This window comes from Anoplopoma fimbria, chromosome 13 (assembly GCF_027596085.1).
Source record: "Anoplopoma fimbria isolate UVic2021 breed Golden Eagle Sablefish chromosome 13, Afim_UVic_2022, whole genome shotgun sequence".
Taxonomy (NCBI): Eukaryota; Metazoa; Chordata; class Actinopteri; order Perciformes; family Anoplopomatidae; genus Anoplopoma; species Anoplopoma fimbria.
In genome coordinates, this window is record NC_072461.1 from 9,242,226 (window position 1) to 9,265,675 (window position 23,450).

Here is a 23,450-nt window from a genome sequence, read left to right on the forward strand (position 1 = left end):
TTTTTATCAAAATTTGTGTTTACCTATATATTTATGCTCATATCTCCAATGAAACTGTCCAAGGTTCACTCTGAGTCTAGTGCTGATGGTAGTCTCTTTTCTTGGTGTATCACACTTTAGATATTTGTAATATCTCAGAGGGTGGCAGTTGTAATTAGGGTTCCCATAGAAAAGTAAGTGGTAAAGTCGTCCATTTTACAAGGCAAGGTGGAAGTGGGAGTTTTGTTGTTTGGTTCAGTCTGTATTTGAGTTTTTATATCCTCTCTACGTGCCAATTATCCTATTAACACAGCTTGCCACCTGCTGAGGTTGGACACTAAAAGCAACAGAACCGCATGGGAAAGTTGTCTGCAAAGACTCGGGTGACTGAGGAACACGTTTTTGAAATGAAAATGAAGTTTGTGAACAATTTTCAAGAAGTGCCTCAATTATACAGAGACTAAATCTGTATAATCTCATATTCCCTTTGATGTATCCATCCATCCGTCCGCCACTGCTAAGAGAAGCAGACTAAATGTCCTTCTCCACGACCTCAAGCTCGTCCTGGGGGACATTAGTATCTCTCTAGTGTGTTCTGCTGCTGGACGTGTAAAGAATAAAATGAACAAAAGTAAATAGCCAGGAAGCATGCTGATCAGATCCGCAACTGGCTCCTTCGAAATGTTTGAGCTCCTCCCCCTCAGCCTAAAACTGAGACCAGACAGCCAGCAAAGACATCTCATTTCAGCCTGCTTTGTGTCGTGACCTCTTTCTTTGAATAACTCATGGTGGCTGTAATGAACACAGGTAAATTGGTAAAAAAGGAAATTGAGGGTTTAGCTTCATTTTCACCACAACAAGCCAGTAAAACATATGCATCTGCCAACACTGCATCAAACCAACCACCTGTTGATGATAACCTCATATTGAACAACACCTCGAGATACTTTATCGCTTGTGGGAGTAACTCGTTCCATAACCGAAGCAGCTTTCCACCGTTTTCTGCAGAAATAATATATTTATTGCATGGTAATAAAATTATATGAAAAAGTAAGGTGACAAACAGTTTGGAATTAAGTGTATATACAGTACCAGTCAAAAGTTTGGACACACCTTCTCATTCAATGGTTTTCTTTATTTTTATTTTTTTCTACATTGTAGATTAATATTGAAGACATCCAAACTATGAAGGAACACATATGGAATGATGTGGTAAACAAACAAATGCTCAACAAACCAGAATATGTAAGATTCTTCAAAGTAGTTGAATGAGAACGTGTGTCCAAACTTTTGACTGGTGCTGTAGATTAGTAAGCAGGTAAAGGTTGAGTACACTGTCACTGGTCAGCAATGAATTGGCTGCTGCCACTAACCCATGTGTCTTTTCTGACTTATTTAAATCTTTACACTATTATATTTTTGTATTTTTATATCGTTTTTTATATGTGTGAATTAACTATGTTTGTGTTATGATGCTTGCAGCCAGCTTGCCTTGAATTGTCCCTAAAGAATTTTCAATGAACCCGAAAACCATTTATATTGTTGTAAGAAGAAACATGTAAGAAAGTAAAACCTACACAGTAGAAAGTAAGCAGACAGAGGAATAATTGGTGTTCTGAGCTTGAAAATCTTTTAGTACATCACATCATATTGCATCTTAAATAAAGTACTCTTTCAAGTAAAGTTAATTATTTATTTTGATGAAAAGCTCAACATAACACATCTAATCAGCAGAGGCACTGGTAGATCTGATGCTGTTTGGTTTACTGAATCTGTATGGGGGAACAACACCTGGGAGTTTGGATTCAGAGAGCGGAAGAGAGGAATTATGCACAGACAGACACACACACACACACACACACACACACATTCACAAGTAAGGACAGACGCATGAACAAGGACATATTCATGCATCTATCTACACACAGACACATGCATGCACACACACACACACTCTGGAGGTCCGCTGTGCCTCCCAGAACTCCCATCTGTTGAACCAGCAGTCCAGGTTGGTCTTAATGAGAAATAATGAGCCTTCACTAAATAACAACAGCTTGGATGGATTTCACCTCCACTTCAGATTTGATCAGAATGGCACGGACACTAGTTCCTTTTCCAAGTTATTGAATCCATTTGTTTCAACTCAGATTAACATTTTATTTCCTTTAACCTCCTTTTTATGAAGAGTACAAACATTTTTAAGATCACTGACTATTGGCACATTTTGAACGTATCGAACATTTAGTTCCTAACGACTGGATATAGAAAATGTACAATGGCTATTGATGAAGGTGTTTCTCCCACCAACCCCTTAATGAAGACATACAAATTCAAAGTACAGTCAGATCACACCGGCCTCTCGACCACAGACCTGCTTTAAAAAGGAGCTCACAGGGGAAAGACGCCTTCAAAGTTTGACATTTTTCTCGAATAAATCAGAGTAAGAATGGAATTTCTAGGCCTCCAACAGCTGGCATAGCTGTCAGTGTGTGTGTGTGTGTGTGTGTGTGTGTGTGTGTGTGTGTGTGTGTGTGTGTGTGTGTGTGTGTCTGTTGTACAAAGAGCACCAGGCATCAAGTCAGGGTATCCAATTGGCCTTGTACGATTTCAAGCTGGAAGAAAGAGGAGAAAAAGGTTGAGTGTTTTGAAAAAAAAATGGATACAAAAGAACACTCGTAGAGTCAGAAAGAAAAGCAAAAAATAAAAAATTGAGAAAAAGGCCATAAATATGTATGAAAGTATGACTCAGACTCGAAGACAGATGGATTTTGTCAGGCAATGTCTGTCAATAAGGATGCAATGCGACATGGAAGGCGCCGAAACACATGAGGTGAACGTGGACACATGCATGTACTTATACACAGACACACACAAACCCAAATTACAGACCTTGTTGTAGAAGTCAAGTAGCTCCTGGTGGTTAAAATCAACAAAGACATTTTCCTGAACCTGGAGAGAGAGAGAGAGAGAGAGAGAGAGGTTAGTGAGGCTTATGAGTGTGGGAGAGCAAACAACCCAACAAATATGAAAAAATAAGTTCAGAGAAGCACAGAGGGTAAAAATAATTTTTTTGCAGCATTAAGAGCACACGCGTAAGACAGTAATGACCAAGACTTGTTCTGTGGGCTTTCTTGTGCTTTCTATAAAAACCTTCATTAATTATTGCTGCTCTCTAGCCAGTGCGTACTATCCTCGTAAGTCGTATCCATCAGTGTTTAAAAATACACCCCAGGCAAAGTCACTGTCCACAAACCCGTCACTCTTTCTCCATTCTGTTTGGCTTTATCTTTAAACAGAGACCGGCTGCATCATACAGTATGAAGCATGATGAGCAACATATTGTGTCACAATGCAGTAACCTTGCAAAGCATGCAAAGTAATATAGAAAATAAGGTCCACCAAGCATCGGTATCGAAGCCATTTTACCGCTTGCTCGCTTTTTCATGACTAATTGTAAACACAGGCAGTTTAGTTCATCTGATACAGCAGACCGATTCATTCAGCATGCAAGGAAACACACAAGCTAACAAGTTTCTTATGTTGACCTTAACGTTTGAGTTAGAAGTATTTAACATTTTTTTTTAATCTGAAGCAGAGCAGAAACGGGACCTCTTTTTTTCTGTATATCCTTCTCCTTTTCCTTTATTTTTCTTTCTTCCTTAAATTTGAGGGCTGCTGAAGTTAAAAATCTTATATATCTGTTGAGAATACCCAACTTTATCATCCAATAATATGGCAAGATGCATTTCAACAGGGGAAAAAAAAACAAGAGAACATTGTGCCAATTATAAAGTACAAGGTAATATTAATGACACGTTTTCTTTTTGTTTTCATGCCGTGTCATCTGTTTTCATGCCGTGTCAATTCTTACATAACTGTTTCTTGTAAGACGTATACTGTGTCATTATGTGCTTACTCTTTGGTTCACCTGGGAGCCGTTTTCTGTTTCTCTCTCCTCTCTGAAAAATCAGCAGGCTTCTCTAACTATCAAGGGAAAAGTGAAAAGAAAACCAAGAACAACCATCACCGGGGCCGCTATCATCATTACCATCACCCCATCAAGAAACGAAGGGCCGGACAACAATAACCCCCCCCCGTGAGTGGCCGTAATGGCGATACACTTTATCACACCCATCATTGAGAAAAGAGCTGCAATATGTGAAATGCTTTCTGGGTAACACAGAGTGGGGAGGGCAGTCTTATAGCCGACTAAAGTGCACTCAGTGCCCTCGCAGCGATTGTTGATAACGGCACCGAACTCCCGGCACCAACTAAGAGGTCAGGAAGAAAGAAAGAAGGAGTAACAGACGCAAAGAAACAAACCAAAAAAAAAAGAAAGAAATCTGCGCTGAGAGAATCTAAAGCAGAAGCGAGCTGTCCGATTGTACAGCTCTTCTCCCTGCAGTTTGGTGCTTAGAGACTAAATAGGGCTTTGGGGCTTGAATCTACATGTAACTGGTTGGCTGGTTGGGTGGGTGGGTGGAGAGGGGCCATGTGTCAGAGCAAATTAATGTCAGAGATATTAATTAGAAGCAACGCTAAAAGTCCATAAAGGAGAGCACGAAGAGGAAAACGTTCTCTCTCACTCTCTCTCGCCAAAGCCACGACACCACAGAACGAGGAGAATGTAGGACAGCCTTGAATTCAGCCGCAAGGACGTGAGCGCGCTGCACGACAGGTAATAAAACAACTAATTAAACTGTTGTTAACGAGCGAGATGCAATGTAAAGAGGACGCACATCAAAGTGGCTCTGCAAGCGAGAAATCATTTCTCAGAGCAAACAAAAAGGATGCTGTTAGGAAACGATTTGATTTGAAATACAAATTGGGCGTGCAGTTGAATTAGTTGAAAGACGAAAACACCCACTCCGTCTGTGCCTCCAACAGCACCGATGTGAGTCTCAGTTCTCACACACACACACACACACACACACACACACACACACACACACACACACACACACACACACACACACACACACACACACACACACACACACACACACACACACACACACACACACACACACAATGTGGCATACACATCGTAAAGAGGAGAAACCAGCGCTGCATAATCACTTTTTTGGGTTATGGCGTTCTTCGTTGCGCTCGGGTCAGAGCAACAAACACCAGCAGCTAACTGAGCTGTCTCCGTGACCGACTATGGAGGTGAGACGGGGGCAACCGACAATGCAGTGTGTGAAATACGATGTCGATCAAACCTAAGCTACAATGAAGACAACAAACCAGACTGTAACACTTCCTCGCTGTTGCAGGATGAAAGTCTGTTTGTGCTTATGTGAACGTGAGATTGATGGTTTGTTCTGAAGAGGATTTACAGGTACTGTTGGGTATGTGTGTGTGTCAAACACTATTTTGTCTTGGGAACATATGCACAAGGGCGTGTGTGTGTGTGTGTGTGTGTGTGTGTGTGTGTGTGTGTGTGTGTGTGTGTGTGTGTGTGTGTGTGTGTGTGTGTGTGTGTGTGTTTGGCCCATCCCATTGTTCCTCAGGGTTGAGATTTTACCAGGCAGTAACCCAACAAGGCTCTGACAGATCTAGGCTAACACTAATGGGGATAGGATGCATCATCCTCATCATCACAGCCCTATACTAACATGACGCACACACACACACACACACACACACAACACATACGCACCCACACAAACACGTCTCATCTGTTTCGGTGCCAAAATCCTGTGTGTCAAGATGCTGGAAACAGGATTAACTCATGAAGATAATCATGAATTCACTTGCATCTGGTGTTCCATATGCAACTACATGTTTAAGCATGTTATTGCAATATAGGCTACACACTATGGGAAATCCAACACATGAGAGAGAATACACTGACAAATGGAAAACAGATCAACAAAATTCATTTCTCCAAATGTATCCTTCGATATGTTTAATATGCTGAAATGTGGGGCCGCTGTTCTTCTGCCGCAGCTCTCTGTACGAGCTGGAAAAGCTCTCCAGAAGGTTACTTGTACAATTCCCTGTAGATGAGCCAACAAAGTCATCCAGGGATAATTGTGGAAGAAGCTCTATATGGATTACAGCATAAGCCCTCAGACTCACACTGAGGGTAGCGCAATGTAAAGGCATTTCTGGTTTGTTACAAACTGGGTATTATTTTGGTAGCTTTGGCCTTCTTTCTTATCAGTAATAATAATATCATCAAGTTAGTTTGTGTGACAACACAGCCAACAGGGTTTATACAAACCCCAAGATTAGTCAAACATAATAAGAAGGTTAAACAACAGAATTTTTTACCATATCTGACTTTGTCACAGTCTAAAGACTTCCTGCTGCTGTGTCCCACTACACTCCCTGTGGTTGTGTTATAATAGTTTAGTTAAATAAAAACTTTGTTTCACACAAATAGCGACAAAATCTACATGCATCGCAACCCTTAAGGTATCCCCTTTGACACAAGAGAAGGGAAAATCCTAAAATTATAAATGGCCGCCATCCTCTCTTGTGTCAATAATTGTTTCATATTTGAAAGGGTCTCAATCAGAGATGGACAGAATTTATGTTACTTGTATTTGAAATGAAGTTATTGAAAAATGTAATATGATAACATACTTTAGAGTGGATTGATTTAGTTTTTTCAAAATACTCCTGATGATTCCCAAAGTATATAAATAAAACATATAACATATTCATGTGAATCAATGTTAAATCAATAACACACACACACGGTGATCTTGTTAGCCCACGCTACTCACAGTGGTCCAGTGCATCTTGTTTATCATCAGAATACATTCTCATCCCCGATGTATATGTGTTATTTTTTTGTTTTTACTTTTAGGAAAAAAATACAGCATGATCAAGTATAGTATGCACAACAATGCAGTTAAAAGGTGTTTTTGGAACATAACTCGGCGATTTTCAAAACTTATTCTGCATTCAATTCCCCTAGGTCTTTTTTTCCTCTCATTCAGAACATATTGAACATTAACAAAATCTGTTTGTTGTAATTGCAATTTGTGTTAAATTGACCCACATTTTTTTAAGGATTAACACATTCAAGATGTACTCACTTTGAGTTTTTACTTCCTAGCAGCACTACTGGGTTGACAATATTGGTTTCCCCCCCCCAGATCTCAGAAGTTACAGCAACAAACACCTTGATACTAGAAACAGAAAAGGTAGCCAAGACTACAAACAAAAGTTGTAGTCTTGTACATTTTTGCAAAACTTCCAGCGACTCATCTGGTGACATCTACATGAACAACCTGTAACTGCTGCATTGGTGTTAAGAGAAAAGCAAATCAATGTATTCTAATTCAAATGCAAGAAAATAAGTAAAATAAAAAAAAATGACATTCAACAAGCTGTGCTTTTAACCCATCAAGTGGTTACTGGTGTCAGTGGTGTCAGTTTATATAAGACCACATGTGTAGGGCATGGAGCAGTGGTATTTTCATACCACAAGGAGTCTGTGTGAATGGGGCTGGCTGGAGGCAAAAAGGCACTTTTCATCAATTATTTGCCTCAGTGCAATAAAGAAAAGCTTGGATTTGATATACTTGTCAAAGCAGTGAATTTTCCGTCGCTGAGTGCTTTACAAGAACTGCTTTTATCAAGTAAGAAATTCAAAGAAAGGCAGGAAAAGAATAAAAAGGAGGGAGTTAAAGATGACAGGGGAGGGAGATTGACAAAAGCAGTGGAGGGGAGGGGAGAAGTAGGTACGAGAGAGATGAGCAGCAAAGTGAAAGATGAGGAGGAGAGTGAAGAGACACGGCAGAGAATGAGGAGCTTAAGAGAAGGAATAAAAAAAAATGTGATAACCCAAGGGAGCTTTCATTGTAACAAACAAGCAGAAGCATCTCAAACATCAAACTATAAAGAATTCACTGACAGAAGGAATTTGTCTTATACTTATCCAGAGATTTAACTTCAAACCTAATATAACAATAACAACAAAGCTGTCTATAAATTCACAGAGAGAAGAATAGGAGAAATGGGACACTTTTTGTCTGTGGGAAACTGTCTGCCAGGTGAGGCTGTCTTATACAATATGCATGGCAAAGTCCATACCAGACAGACACGAGGTGGAGCAAATCAAGTGTCAATCAATCTTCTGTGAACACAGGTGGAGTTTCTAAGTCGTACCAATTATGTGCATGGACTGCACCGAGTGGATCAGCATTTGAGAATTATAAAAACTGTTCTGTTGTGTGCTCGTATAGAAGTCTTACATCTGAAGACTCCGCTCAGCAGAGCAGGGTAACTTTATCATCATTAAAGAACATCATTATTGTTTTCTGTGGCTCTCTCTCTTGATTCTACACCTTTTTATTCCCCCTTTTTTATATACTGTCTCTTTCATCAATCCCTCTTGTCATTTCCTGTAAAACACATTGTGACTTCTGTTCCAAAAAGCTGTATATAAACAAGGTTTGCTTGTAAGCGTGCATGCATGTAGTAGATTCACAACTGCCTTAAACTTATATTTTTCTAATGGCCATCAGGGGGCGACTCCTCTGGCTTCAAAAAAAAGTCTTAATCTATAGAAGTCTATGCGAAAATAACCCTACTTCTCATTTGATTTATTATCTCAGTTAACGTTGTAAACATGAGTTTATGGTCTCAATCGCTTCTTCAAAACAGCCTGATGTTCATTTAGTAAATTATGGTCATATGTTTAAGTAAAATAGACCATTAAACCGGGTATTCTTTAGGGCAAGGCTACCTTCTGATTGACAGGTTGCTACCACGGCATTTTCTGGTCTGTGAGTTGTCTTTGTTTTCTGTTGTAGACCTTTAATCCTTTCACAGTGTGCTTACAGTTCATGACTGTTAATTCTAAAATGTTTGGTCACACAAAAGTGGCAGTGTTCGGCTGTACTGACTTCTGGTTGCATAAAAACAAGATGGCGACAGCCAAAATGCAGAACTGGAGGCTTCAAAACCACAGTCCACAAACCAATGGGTGGCATCACAGTAAGTACGCCCACTTCTTATATATGTATATATGTTTGCTGCTAGCGCTTCCTTTTTTAGATCATATATATAGCCTTACATTAAGAAAATGCAAGGTTCTACATTGGTGTGGGTATGTTGCTTTTAGTCAGAAATAAGAAGATAAAAAGGGTTCCATGACGACACGGTCGAGTGATAAATCAATGAGTTTGGAGGTTTATGAGATACCAAAGCACTAAACACAGTGATATATAAATAGTGAAACATACACAGATTTTTCAACTCGCTGTCAGCTCACTAATTTTCCAGGTAAGTGCTCTGATTGTCCAACGTGGCTCAATTAGCAGAAAAAAGAAGTGATGGCTGTGAAAAATAACACAGAACGGCTCTATGTGCTCTTGGTAATAACATAAAGTGTAAAGCATGTTCAGTTAGCTTTTACTCCTCAATAAATACCCAGCTTGCCGTCACGAACAGCAGAAACGTTGCCAAAATATGCATTGATCTGGCAGTAAATAAAATTTAAATGATATCTATGCTACCACTACTAGCACTTAGCTCTAACTAATGCACAAAATGTACTGCGCTCCATCCCTGCGCGACTGAAATTAATAAATATGAACTATTTAGAGTATGAAAGTTCAGAATAAAGACTTATCATCCTGCTCCTCTGCATATTTCAATACGACACGAGCAGCACGGCATTAAATCAGCATCAAAGAAAGGGTAACTGTAATGTCACCGGCTCAAGCGCTCTGCAGAGAGAGGCTCTGCTACATCACAGCTCCTCTGTGACTTCGCTCCATTATGTGTCTTCTGTGACTCTGAGCTCTTTGACAGTTTGTCCAATTGGAGCTCTCTAATGCTGCCTGGTCGCTGACTTTTGCCTGACGGAGAGAAATCTTGACAGTGAAAGACAAAGAGGCAGAAAGACGGGCGGCATGCACTGGAGGCAGAGGTTTTTTTGGCAAACCCTTTATCCCTCAACACACTCATAACAAACACTCTGGCTGCATCACTGTCATTGACACACACACACACACACACACACACACACACACACACACACACACACACACACACACACACACACACACACACACACACACACACACACACACACACACACACACACACACACACACACACACACACACACACACACACACACACACACAAGCAACACTTTTGGGCTTTACCACACATCCTGACCATGATTAATCCCCCCAAAAAATAATATCTACAATCCTTGCTGTTTCACTGTTATGTTGCCATGGGTACATGCATCGTTACAAAAGCCTGATGACTGAGTGACTGCTGGGTCTATCTTTCTATCTGGTCCATCAACTTGTCCCCACGCTTGACTGCTTCTGTCTGTCTGTTGGCTTACAGCAACCATAAAATATGTGTCATTACTGTTTGTCAGTTAGCTCTCAATACATGCATGTCTGCCAGCCTGTCCTCCTCTCTGTCTTTGTGCCAGCCTACATTCACGAGCTCCCCTGGCTGTCTGAGCTGCATTCTGCCATCTTGCTGAGGGATGATCAGCGGGGGGTTACTCTATGAAGACATGAGAGGGGGTTGTCTGTCACTGCGGCATGAAGAAGCCTGGTAATAGAATCCACAAACAGGTGATTATGTGGAATAAAGTGGCATCTCATCATCACTAATATTATTTCTTTTTTTTTTTTTTTTTTTTTTTTTTTATCCGAGGAGAGGAGAGAAGAAAGAGTTTTTCAGAACTCAACTGCTTACTTTTATGTGTCTGCAAGTTAAGCTAACAACCACACATCTGTAGCTTTGATGTAAAAGGAACATTAAGAAAACGTGGGCAGACTCTTTCCTGTATTGTGTGTGTCTGGTTTGCCTGACAATGCACAAGATTGCGTGTGTGCGTTCGTTCAGCTGTCTGTCGCTTAAATCGGATGCTCTGACAAACGCAGCTGTGCTGTCAAAACACAGTCTTCTAATGTCTCAATAAAGAATAAAGATGTTTTGTTGCGTGCGTCAGTGCTACAGGTGTGCCGCATCCTCCTTTATGTCGAGCATGTTTTTCTGTCCATCTGTCTGTGCCTCATCAACACGGTTGAGGTTTGTGTAGTGGAGGTCAAGAGGAGGAATGCGGATGAATTGGCGAGAGTTCAAAAGGTTCATCTGAGGAGAATAACGGATAATAAATTTCCCAAATGGTTATGCTGAGTGTAATTAATAGCGCTCTACTCATTATGGTACACTAATCAAACTAAATGTAATATATCATACGTCTAATATGTGTTTTACAAACAAGACGAGGATTCATAATAAGCAATTGCAGTATGGTGACTATTGAACCCCATCACGTTCAATATGACAGGATCTATTAGAACCAGCATTTCTCAAACTCTGCAGGGTATTCCCTTAGCCAGTTAGCTGACAGGCTAATATGAGTGTGTACACACAGTGCAGACTATTAGCCTTTGGATTGGCTTTAGTGTAAACTGTGATGAATTGGCATTTAAGTGGCCGGTAGTGGGTGTAATGAGACTTCTTGAAGTCCCTGACACTAAACTTTTGTATTTCTAATTAAACTTCTACTGGGCACCCACATATTTTCTCGGTAGAAAAACTATTGAGGAAGAACAAACATAGCTTAAATTCATCTGCTGGAGCAATACCCCTAAATATTGTGCTACTACACTGCTAATTATAACTGTGATGTTGCAATAGAAGCACTTTAATCTTTGGTTTACCCAGTTTTTCATAACCTTTGATGATTCCATCTATTTAACTTGTGATTTCCAACAATTTGATCCAAGCAGAACCAATCTGAACCTAGAAAAAAAACCTAGAACCTAAGAAGAAATGGAAATATACATTTCCATGACAATCTAGCAAACTCAGAGAAACACTTCATCCATAAAATGACCATTTGTATCAATTACCCCACACACATTCATCTTTACTAAAACCTTAGTATTTAAAACACTTAACACATAAACAGTCTCACACTTGTGCAAGGGCGCTACTTGTCCATGCAAAGTGTTTTAAATACTGAAAAAAACATTGTTGTGTTTGCAGAAGTTTGGATATTATTTTGCTTTTATTAAATGCAGCCCTCATTCAAAATGTTCTTCTAGAATTCAAGGTAACAAGGGCTGAGTAATTCATACACAACTTCAGTGCTTCAACCCCTTTGTTGTTGAAGCACTGAAACACTGAAGCACTCCTTTAATATGCCGAAGATCACAAGATAGGATCGAAAGCCCTAGAAGAGCTGAATGGAGCCTGAGGTGAGATTGTTTTGTCAATTCCCAGAATGTTTTTGCAAGCCCCCAAAAAACACACACTTGGCACATTTAACTGTAAGTATAGGTGGAGAGAGAAGTAGCGAGAGACGGAGTTTTCCCATCAAGAGAAAGTGACTCTTACACCAAAAGCGACCTCTTGTTGTTGTTGAGTGAAGAATCTGTATTTCTTCTGCCTCTTGCATGATGGTTTTCCCATCTGTGACTGGCATAATGGAGAGTTGGAAGTCCTAAAATTTTATTCAGAAATCAGTTTTTTTTTTACAATGGATGTTTCCGATGTACGTAACATTATGCTTCGGAACTCATTTGTACAGTTTCTGATCAATTTGTCACATCACCTAAAGTGCAGTTTGTTTGATCGGGTTTTCATTTGGATGGCAAAATGTACTACTGAAGAATAAAATGGGCCCTGAAGCTCAGTGAACATCCTCAAAAGCTTTGGCTTTCTGTTTTAATCAACTATACCAGTCCACAAAACCCAGCTCATCCTATGTGTCTGTTCAGCAGCTCAGTAGCTTTACAAAAAAACTGCAATGTGTCTGTCCAACAAAATCAATAAGTCAGAAAACAACTATGTTTAATTTTCCCATGACCCTTTGAGCCCAGAGCGGTTCAGAAAGAATATAAAGTCCGTATGAGCCACATATGCACTGTGCATTGATGCTGAAAGGGGGGCACCATGAACTGGTATCCACATCCACAGCAGTCCCCCTGTAGCCATCTCACAGTGACAGACATGGAACCTCAAAACGTCAGCCATTCACTAAAAAGTCTGTCGACTGCAACAAATAAGAGCTGTCAAACCCAAACACTGGAAACCGTCAATCACCTCCGGTATTTATAACAGAAATGAGCACAGGCAAATATGTGCGCACACACGCAGGCCCACACAAACATACACAGGCACAGTCCTATTCTCCCAAATATATTAAGAGACTAGAGAAGAAGATATTTTCCAAACCTCTATCTGACTTACGACTTCCAAGAGATGACATGATGAAGAAACCTTTCCTGTACAGGAAGGGGCCAACATGTCACTCAGTCTCTATAATCTCAATGATTTGGAGAGGATACCTGGGAATGAATGGGCCTACTACATTCCAACAGTCTGAATATTTTACCCCTCTTAACTTTGCTTCCTTTTTTCTCCAACAGGCCTTTTGATAACGCTCTCATTTCAACTCAACTTTGAAAACCACAGGGAGTAAATAATAGCATAGAGGAGTGGACTGTATGCTGCTACCCAAGGGGAGAACGAGTGGGAACTTTGACAACAATCAAAAGAGAAACAAGGCAGGCAAAAACAATAAACAAACCGGGCTTTGGCTTTGTTTTGTGTGGAGACGGGGGCCGAGAGGAGGCAGCAGGTTTCAGGCCTGACAGGATGAATTTCTGAAAACACACCGGGACACACACACACTGTATACTCATGGCCATGTGTATACACAAGCATGTATAGGTACCAAGGCCCACACCTGACAACACAAACAAACATCACACACAAATGTAATTGGTAAGCTATACACGCACACAGTCAAGGGTACACACACACACAAAAGAAACACCTAGATTTTATATATTATTCTAGACGATATTTAGCTCTAGTATAAAAGTGGTTGGTACATTTCTTTTCTTTTTTTTTTTTCATTTCAATTAAATTGTCAATGTTTAGGTTATTTTGGTCAAGTTTACATTAGTACTTCTTAGACGCTGGACGTCAACCATTTACTCATTAGTTTATTTATTACGTTAAGCTTATCATTTAAACAGTTTATCCCTTACTTTTTAACTCTTTCAACAATATATCCATAACTTTTAGCTAAGTAATTCAACAGATTATTCATTTACTTTAAATGACACACACACACACACACACACACACACACACACACACACACACACACACACACACACACACACACACACACACACACACACACACACACACACACACACACACACACACACACACACACACACACACACACACACACACACACACACATCACTGCCTTCTGTGTCTCTTCCTGTTGAGATTATTCTCCCTCTCCTTCTCTTATCTGGTCTCCATCTCTCGTGGGCAAGATGCATCTTCCTCTCTTGATTTATTCCTTTTCTTTATCTCTGTAACTTTGCCTCAGCTCCTGCATGTCTCCCCTTGCATTAAGTGACGCCTTGTTATAAACAGCTCATCAGTGAGCTGTCCATCCGTGGCCTGGCAGTGGAGTGACATTTATTAAGAGTCAGCTATGCCTGCAGTCTCCCTGCCTCTGTCAGCATCCCCACATGAATACAGAGAACCAATTAGAGGAGGAAGAGGGCATATGTCTACATGCTCAGAGAGGGATAGGCCACAAACACAAACAAACACCTAAACAGATACAGCAGACAGATGGAGGGATGAATGGAGGGAGACAAAGGGGAAAAGAGGAAAGAATATATACGAGCAGAGAAGGGGAGAGGAGAGAGTTGTATCTGTAATAGTAGTCCTGAAAAAAAAAAAGGATCTTCTTTGAGGAACATTTAACGAGGTCCTGAAACTCAGCATAAAATCTGATTTAAAATGTTGTTTAAACAACAGATATGTCAAGCTTATTTTTCGTATTTTTTTTACGAAGCTTCTTTCTCTAGCTAGCGGGCCACCATTTTTGTGTGACGTCATTGCAAACGTAACAGCATCGCTGTCCCTCCAGCAGTTTCCTGGATGGACCGTCAGGCGGTCAAGACTTTGGGTTAAAAAAGCAAGATAATGTTCACACAGCATGTCCCTGTGCGTTAGTTACAATCATTTTTAATATGCCACTAGACATCAAAGACGCTTTTTTCGGCAGTTGGTGTGGAAAGAAATTGCAGCAACAGTAAGGAGTGTTAATCCGACCATTATAATAACATGATACAAGAAGCAACAAAATAAATGTTCACATGAAGAAATCCTAAAACAGGAGGAGGACCAAATAAAAGCTTTAAGACACTACAGAAATGGTGCAACCAATGGATTTGTTCACACAGGACAAAACAGGTTACATTGGGCCAATAATGTCTCAATAATGTGACATCAGTGTTCTCGTTGATTAGAGTGGAAATCCATTTAGTAAATCACGTTAACTTGGTTGTACTTAACATGCAGCACCTTAATTCAAGGCATTAAACACACTGTGACACCCTACACAGTCAAATTGTACAGCAGCTCTCGTTCAACAATGGTGAGGCTTGACATTTATGAGCAGCAGGAGGTAGCTACCGGGGCTAAATAAATAACATCCTCCGTGGTGGCCTAAATAGGACCATGGCTATTTTGCCTATTGGTTTTGTCTCACACGGATGAAGTCACCTGTGTCCTGTCTGTGCAGTTTGAGTGCATGTGTCTGGTTCATCATTTGTTTGTGTGTGTGTATTGTCCATCCACGTCCGCAATCAGAATGCACCACATCCTGTGTTGTGGTTGGGGACAATGGGAACATAACAAGGCTTCCACCAGAGCGTACCGCTCCCACATCCACCTCTTGAATCTTCAAATGCTACGCAGCAAGACACAGTACCACACGAACACAAGCGACACATGATGATGATGATCAACATGTGAGGAATCCATTCATATATTAAATACTTGGAGGAGACAGGAAGACAGGGAGAATTATTTTTCCCTTTCATACATATGATTCCATTCTGGAAAAGTTCAATGTTGGCTTAAGACAGATCTGTTATTAATAGAGCTACAGGGTTTGAATGGAATGTGGCATCTGGCCGGCAGGACAACAGTAGTCAACAGAGAAAGGTGAGAGACTGTTTACCAAAACATGCCACTCAGCTGTCACGTTATCTCGCCCTCGACAAGGAAGAAACTCTCTTATTATTGGAATCCAAGCAAGTTTACAGTCATTTCTGCAAAAGTAACTTGGGTAATGTACATTTGCAAAAGTTCCCCTTCAGATTCCTCCCACTCCTGTTAGTTTGTTGTTTGTTTGGTTTTTCACAGCTATCATTGGTAGAAGTTCATAGACTTCCACCACCTGTGGGGGTGTGAAAGGCCTTTAACCCCGGTAAGAGGAACACTTTTCTTTCAGCACTTCATCAGGCTCATTAAAAGGTATAAAGGGCATAAATACTGTTAATATACTACTAGGCGATGGTAAGTGCATGTGTAAAACAGGTTTCGTTCAAAATTAAGAAAAAGAAGACATTTTTACAAATTGAATATATAGATTTTTTGCATTAATAAAAATATACATACATACATACATACATACATACATACATACATACATACATACATACATACATACATACATACATACATACATTCAATTCTTTAAAATGAGAGTAAATATTTAAAATAAATGTAGTTATTTATAAAAAAAAAAGACCTCTTTTCAGCAGACATTTCGACTTCTTATAGCAGGAAAAGCACTGACATTATACAAAAATAAAGGTTCCAGTCCATTAAAGTTAAACACAAGGACCCTGATTGTTACATCTGTACATTTCAGGTTATGTAAAATTGTCTGCAGTGAAAATTGTCTAAAGGCATTTGAAGATTATAAATTGTGAGGAAAGAAAACAGAGGAGGACACTGGGACACAGAGGAAGAGACGGACAGACAGACAGGCAGGGACAAAGGTGCTGAGTCTTAGAGAACAGAGTGGCCTCTGCTGGGGGTCATTCGTCAGGTCATTAGGTTCCCCAGTTAATGAAATAATAGAATAATAAAGAATCTCTCTGTACCGTCCAGCACAGAGAGCGGTTGTTTCCGTGTGGAGTGTCCTCTTTCACCCACCACTGCCTACACCCAACACATGAATCCACCCCCAGACACACACACACACACAAACACTCTTTTCCTCTCTGTGTCTGTCCTTCTCACACGCACACACACACACACACACACACACACACACACACACACACACACACACACACACACACACACACACACACAGCTGACCGTCTGTAGGTGGGCAAGGGTGGGATTTTCACACGCCTCGCTCCCCAGAGCCCATTCAGTACAGTACCCAGCATGGCAGCAGGACACACTCACAAAGCCTGGGATTGTCTGCACCCAGTGGGCCACTCACTGAACTAGAATGACGGACACACACTGAAGCACGGATGCAGATAGAAACACAGGCTCACTACAGACATGCATGAACACACAGACACACACACACACACGGACACACACTGCATTCAGAGCCTTGTTTCTGAGAAGCAGAGGCCTGTACAGGGCAAAGTCTTTTTGGGGCTTGCAATGAGAAAAACACATGGATGGACAGAGTCATTCTCTGATTAACTAGCTGACTGACTTATCAGAAAAACAAAATAACTACAAGACTGAAGAACTTAAAAGTAAACTCCCTACCTCACTCTCAGGTAGGCTGAGGCAAATAAAAGTTCAGACTCACTTAACTCAATGGATTTTGTACCGAGCTTAACAGACTCGGTTCAGAAACCTTCCTCTATAAACATTACTTTTATCAACAATGCAGTCAAGCTTTTGCTCGCTTAAATGCACTTTGATTCAAGTTCAGCTGTTCCACTTTGATGGCCCCTGCTGTGTCATAAAGGGATTTTTTGGGGGCATTTTTAGCAGTTAATTCATAAATAATAGCCAAGGCAAACATTCCGGGACTTTACAAAAATAAACATTTGAATGCCGCTTACTGCTCTCTCAATATAATATTCTGTCCTGCTTATTTTATCAAGCATGGCAGTAATACAAACATCTCTTTCTCACTCTTTCTTACTTAAACATGCATTGTTTCAGGACTGATTGCACTGTGCTAAAAGGAACTTAAAACAATGCATAAATAGTCCAGAGACTATTGTGTTATGTTATTAATTTTCTTTTAATATGCGCGCACACAGCACTTTAAAGAGCTTGATTTGTGCAGTGTGTTGTAGGAAAAGGCTTCTCCTTTTTTCAACCCAAGTACATCCAAGGTCTCTCTCGTTCTCATTCATTCCCTGTCTTCCTCTTGTCTCTTTCAAGTCCTCGGTCAGCCAACACCAGTGCGTCAGTCTTAAAACACTGAGCTTTTGTCAAGTATGTTCTCTTCTGCCCTCACTGAGTGTGTAGGGTGCACAGCTATGCAGCAAGCTACGCACACTTACATTAAAGGTTGAAGACAGCGGTTGGCCTTTGAAGATTTTCACTAGGCGCAAAGTCAAAACGGTGAAAACTGTGATGGAAAACACTTTCACTTTGATTGTGATTACAAATCAGAAAGAACAAGAGTTACATTACATATATATCGCCAAAGCGAATTATTATCAACAAAACTGATCAACTAACCAGACTCTCAAGAAATATTTTCAGACTTTCTATATTTTCAGGCTTTTTGGGGGATTTCAAGCTAGTCATAGTTAAATGTTGAGCTGGGGCATGTGTAGTAGTGATACTCAGACATTGGAAGCAGATATACTTTTCTATGTTTCATGCAGTTGTTAGATTGGGAAAGAGATAAATAAATCGCATCTTCCTAGGGGGCAGAATATCAGTAAAAATATGCTAACGGTATTAATGCTTTCTAGTTGCTGATGCTACATTGTGAACAACAAATCCTTTGAAATCTGCAAGAGGAGACCTAGTTAATGTGAGCTGTTAGCAGCCGGTTGGCGCTATAGTCCTGCTTGGCTTAATAACGGAGCCACGAGCATAGCAACATAGCAACATTTGGAACAACTAACTTAATCAGACACGTAGACCTATTATGTCTCTCCCTAGTACAGTCCTGCTTATAACAGAGCTTACAGCCACTAAAGGAGGTTACCTTTTTTTGTTTCCCCAAAATTAGATACCATTCATTCAGGGAGTGCAGTTAGTGACAGTGTGGGCTCCATGGTAGCTCTGACAGCTTGACGGAGCATTAGCGGTGCGCAGGGCTTAGGGAAGGGTCGATTAAAGAAGCAAAATGAAGCCATAAATTGTTTGGGTGGTTAAACACTCTTGGATGAAAAGTGTTTTCGATTTTTTTTAACACCAAAGCAGTGTCCTGTGAGAAATCTTACCTTGGCAGATTATGACTCGGTCTTCCAGATTTTTGGGCAATGACTTCATTGGAAAGCAAAGCTACCCTAGAACTGTCTTATAGTGTTTCCTTAAATGAGTCAACGCTGTGGCTTGTGGGTACATAGATTTGACACTAAGATAAATACAAGCTTAAAGAGACATTTGTTAGCTAGAGATGAGGCTACGGTTTTCCACTGGATATAAAAGGGATATTAAACAATCCACCAAATTCAGTAGAAAACATTTTCTCATTGCTTCCACACTTTTGAATATGTTGTTATTGAGTGTCAAGCTACAATTTGGGATAAATCTGGTTCACATCTTACAGGATGCGTGCATTCAGAGGCAGCATGGTAACATCTGCGCTGTGTGAGTTAAAATGATGATGACTGGGACTACCGCACCACTGCCACATCCTTCATGCTAGCCTCTCGCTGCTTAGCAGCCCAAACTTTAATGAAAAACACTTCCACGCCAGCGTGGAGCACAGAAAACATGCATGCACACATTTGCCTGCACACAACCATATTTCATGGGGGTTTGAAGGCAATGGAGAGCTTTTTGTGGTGCCAGTGACACTTCTGAACTTCTATGACAAATGCTCTATGACCAATTCTTCTCGTCTCTCTGTGCCGTGCTCCCTCGAACTTCTCTCTAGCGAGGTAGAGCCACATTATTATTCAACCGCATGGGAATCTCTCCCTCTCTTCCCGGGGGAAATATGACAGCTCCTCAACCCCGCTCTCCTTACTGTGGTCAGTGTCAAATAGAAACAGAGTCTGGTTCTGATCAGCCCTCTATTCGGCACGTCTGCAATGCGTCATCTGCCATATGCTGCGGTTGCCGGTTTCTCCGTGGCCTTACAGTCTTTCAGCCTAAACCAATATAAGAGGAATAAGTGCCTCTCCCATTGATTTGATGCGTTGCCATTGCCTCGTGTCAGTGAGTGCTTATGGTGCCCGAAGATTACGACAGAAATCAATCATTCAAGCTCTTCTTTCAGGAGTATTTTACTTTACAAAAACACCATTTTATTAGTTTAGTTTGGCTGATTGTCAAGGTCATTTTCTCTACTAATAACTATTAGATCCAACTTCCTGTATCAGCCAGGTTTCATTACAGTTCCAGCCAGCATCGCCCAGAGCCGAGCCAACGACAGCAAGTAGAGACTGACACACTATGCCATGTACAAAACAGTTAGTACATTTTTTAAATAAATTAATCTGGGGCACTATCCTCATCTCTGAGAGGACTCAGGGAAACTTGATGTTTGACATCATTGACGTCCCAAACAACTTTGTATATAATACATCATCATCAATATATCATTATATTTCACTTATGTTCCTGATACATACAATACACCAAATTTGAACTCGACCTTTTGAAGACCAGCACATGACACGTTACTGATAACTACTCATAACAACAGGGAAGTCATGCAGAGGTCATTTTTGGATTTCTGATTAAACCTCTCCATATGGGGCGGTAGAAGGAAGCAGTGCAAGCCATTTAGCTTTGCCAACATCAAAACCGGTCCTCCAGCCACCTAAACTTGACATTATTAATCTGACAAACTGGCGTGACTCATGACTATTTCATTGATGTTTGAACTTGAAAACTTGTAACAAAACCCCCCAGAGAGTCTTTAAATCCAAACACACGCTTAAAGACTCATCTGAGACAAGGCTCAGGCATCTTTTCATCATCTTAAGAGGAATCCCAAGGTTTCAGACCCTGTGGTGAATTTGTGTAATGTGAGCAGCAGTGTGCAAGATTTTTTTTAATTTTTTTTTTATACACCACTCTCCCTCCAAACCTCCCACTCGTATTTCACACATTTTCACTTCACTCTTCTTCCAAAAAAACTCCTACCAGCGTATTTCACTCATTCATGCTGTTTTATCACTGTGGTGCTTGTGATGGCAGGATTCACAGAAAAGATGCGAATTGATTGGAAGTGCTTCTCGATAAGAAAAGTCGGCTCAATGCCGTCTTAACGTCAGTGTGATCTCATCTTTCAGCATCAGGAAGTGTCTGCGGAAGGTAAGGGAGATAACTGCAGAAGAGCCTGTCGTTCGCACCTGACCTCCTTTTATCAACATTTACTCAAAATAGCGACTCACAAATAAAGAGTATATGAACACAGTACGCAACATTGAATACTGGGACAAAGAGACAAACAGCGAGCGAGGAGTAGGAGGATGGGAGAAGAAACGAGAGATGGGAGGAAGGGGGACAAAGAGAGGAGCTTTAAGATGAGCAATTTTGAGAGTGAAGCAAGCGAGACACGTTAATCCATTTTTATAGTCATGTATGTGGTCTGTGGGAGTGGCAGGGGCTGGGCTGGCCTAGATACATGCAAAATGAATAAAGCCATAATATCCTTTGATAGGAGTCTTTGAAAAACGTGTTGAGCTCCGAGCCGCATCTGCTCCCACTTTTTAATCTGGTTAGGGTGTTCCTTTAATTCCAGCCGAGTATTATCGTCATCAGCAGGCGTTATGGATAGGGGGATGTGACATGATCGGCGGGCACTAATTTCGTTGGAAAATAATGTCAATAATCCCTGTTAATTCAATTTCTAAGTGTGCATATTTTACTCTGTCGGAGACTTTGAGATACACAAAGCAGCACCTGACAACGAACTACACTACAAGCACAAGGTTGTTGATGAATAACAAAGCAGCTGACTCGGGTGTAGGAGAGGTTTCATTCTTGGTTCTCTTATCTCCAACAATCCGTCCTACGTGGCCTATTTAGCTCAACCAACATCCAGCATCTTAAAAAAACGACCAGACCTCAAAGTGTGTGAAGCTTCTCCCCGTGCTCGTCATTACCGTGTTTGTTTATCTAGTCGCTCCCTCAGAGGAACACCCAGCCTTGTTAAGGAAGGAGAAGAAAGCTTTAAAAGTGGAAATAAGGAATACATTTCGGTCCGGTCCCAAGACGACGGCGCGCACACTACCGAGCTATTTCCATAATGGTAGCTTAACAGGAGCTAGCCGGCTGAGCGAGGGGCACGTCGCCCTCATTAAGGCACTCGCTCAGGAACAGATTAGCGCTTCATTAACATACAGAGAGAAGCGGGAGGGGAAATTACCGCTCTCCATTTCACAGTCTAAAAGGCAGGCGAAGACCAGAGTTAGAGATAAGTGGTGGGGAAAAGATGGACTCAATTTGGGGACAGATAAAAATCGATGTACGGTATAAAATGTGCTATTAGTGCATCCTGAATGTCTCTGGCCGAGAATATGTGAGGCGAAGTTACCTCTCTGTCTGTCTGCACCTGGATTTCTTTCAGTCTTTGTCAATCTATCTTTCATTCTCTCTGATTTCACAACCTCTGACGCTCTGCTACATTCCCACTTCCCCCTGCTTCTCAGCAATTCTCATTATATTATATTTACATGGTATATTCATTATATCTCCCTATAAAAAAGAGGGAATCTGTGTGTGTGTGTGTGTCCTCTGCATATCTCGTGAACCATTCATCGAATCTACTTCACAATTGGCGGCTATAATGCTGGGGACGAAAGGACGTGAAGTGCTGATGTTGATGCAATTTGGTTTTGTGACACTTTCAATATTAATAAACTTTTAATGAACGAGTGCAGCAGCGGGGGCTTCACGGCTCCGAGGACTGAGTGGAGCATTTTGTCCGCACGCATCAGACTTTTACAGGCCAAGTTTACCGATGGCAGTTAATGTTTGCTGCTGGATATACTAATGTGTCAACCGAGCTCCTCTTCACTTCCCTGGAGTCATCTAGCGATGAGCAGTTCTTGACACCGCTGGAAGCAGCAGCTCTGGGGGGCAGCGCTTTTTCAGCTGAGACACTTGGTTGCGTCTTGTATGATACGGTATATAACTGCAGAAGTAAAAATGAAGGCATAAGGTAGAGGATTTGCTCTAGATGTTACACGTTGGGGGAGAGGTAAGACCTGCCTGTCAATGTGGCTAATGAGTTATTGTGGGAGAGGGAACATCTAAGCGAGTATCACTGTTAAGTTCAGATTCAGATCAAATTTATTATCCCACACAAGTTAATCCATTTAGTCCAGTGATCAGGTTATGAGGACACCACAAAGTTCACAGTAAAAATCAATGAAATCAATAGCACATTAGTACACAATTACGACCGCAACATACGCAAAACAAAACACATTTGACCGGGTCTTTCTGTATCACCAAAAGTGACAGTGACGAAAGAGGCGTTTTCACCAAACATTAAGAACATT

The 23,450-nt window shown here is 40.9% G+C and overlaps 1 protein-coding gene across 1 annotated transcript in view; it reads right to left on the reverse strand.

Moving 5' to 3' along the window:
* Positions 1 to 2,122: 2,122 nt before the first annotated feature.
* The window catches only part of commd10 (COMM domain containing 10), a 57,980-nt gene continuing 36,652 nt past the window's right edge, over positions 2,123 to 23,450 (reverse strand). The window contains exons 6-7 of the mRNA XM_054611358.1: positions 2,869 to 2,928; positions 2,123 to 2,591 (exon numbers count right to left, since the gene is read on the reverse strand). Of these exons, the coding sequence (XP_054467333.1) occupies positions 2,553 to 2,591; positions 2,869 to 2,928 (99 nt within the window). The 3' untranslated portion in view covers positions 2,123 to 2,552. The remainder of the gene's footprint in view (positions 2,592 to 2,868; positions 2,929 to 23,450) is intronic.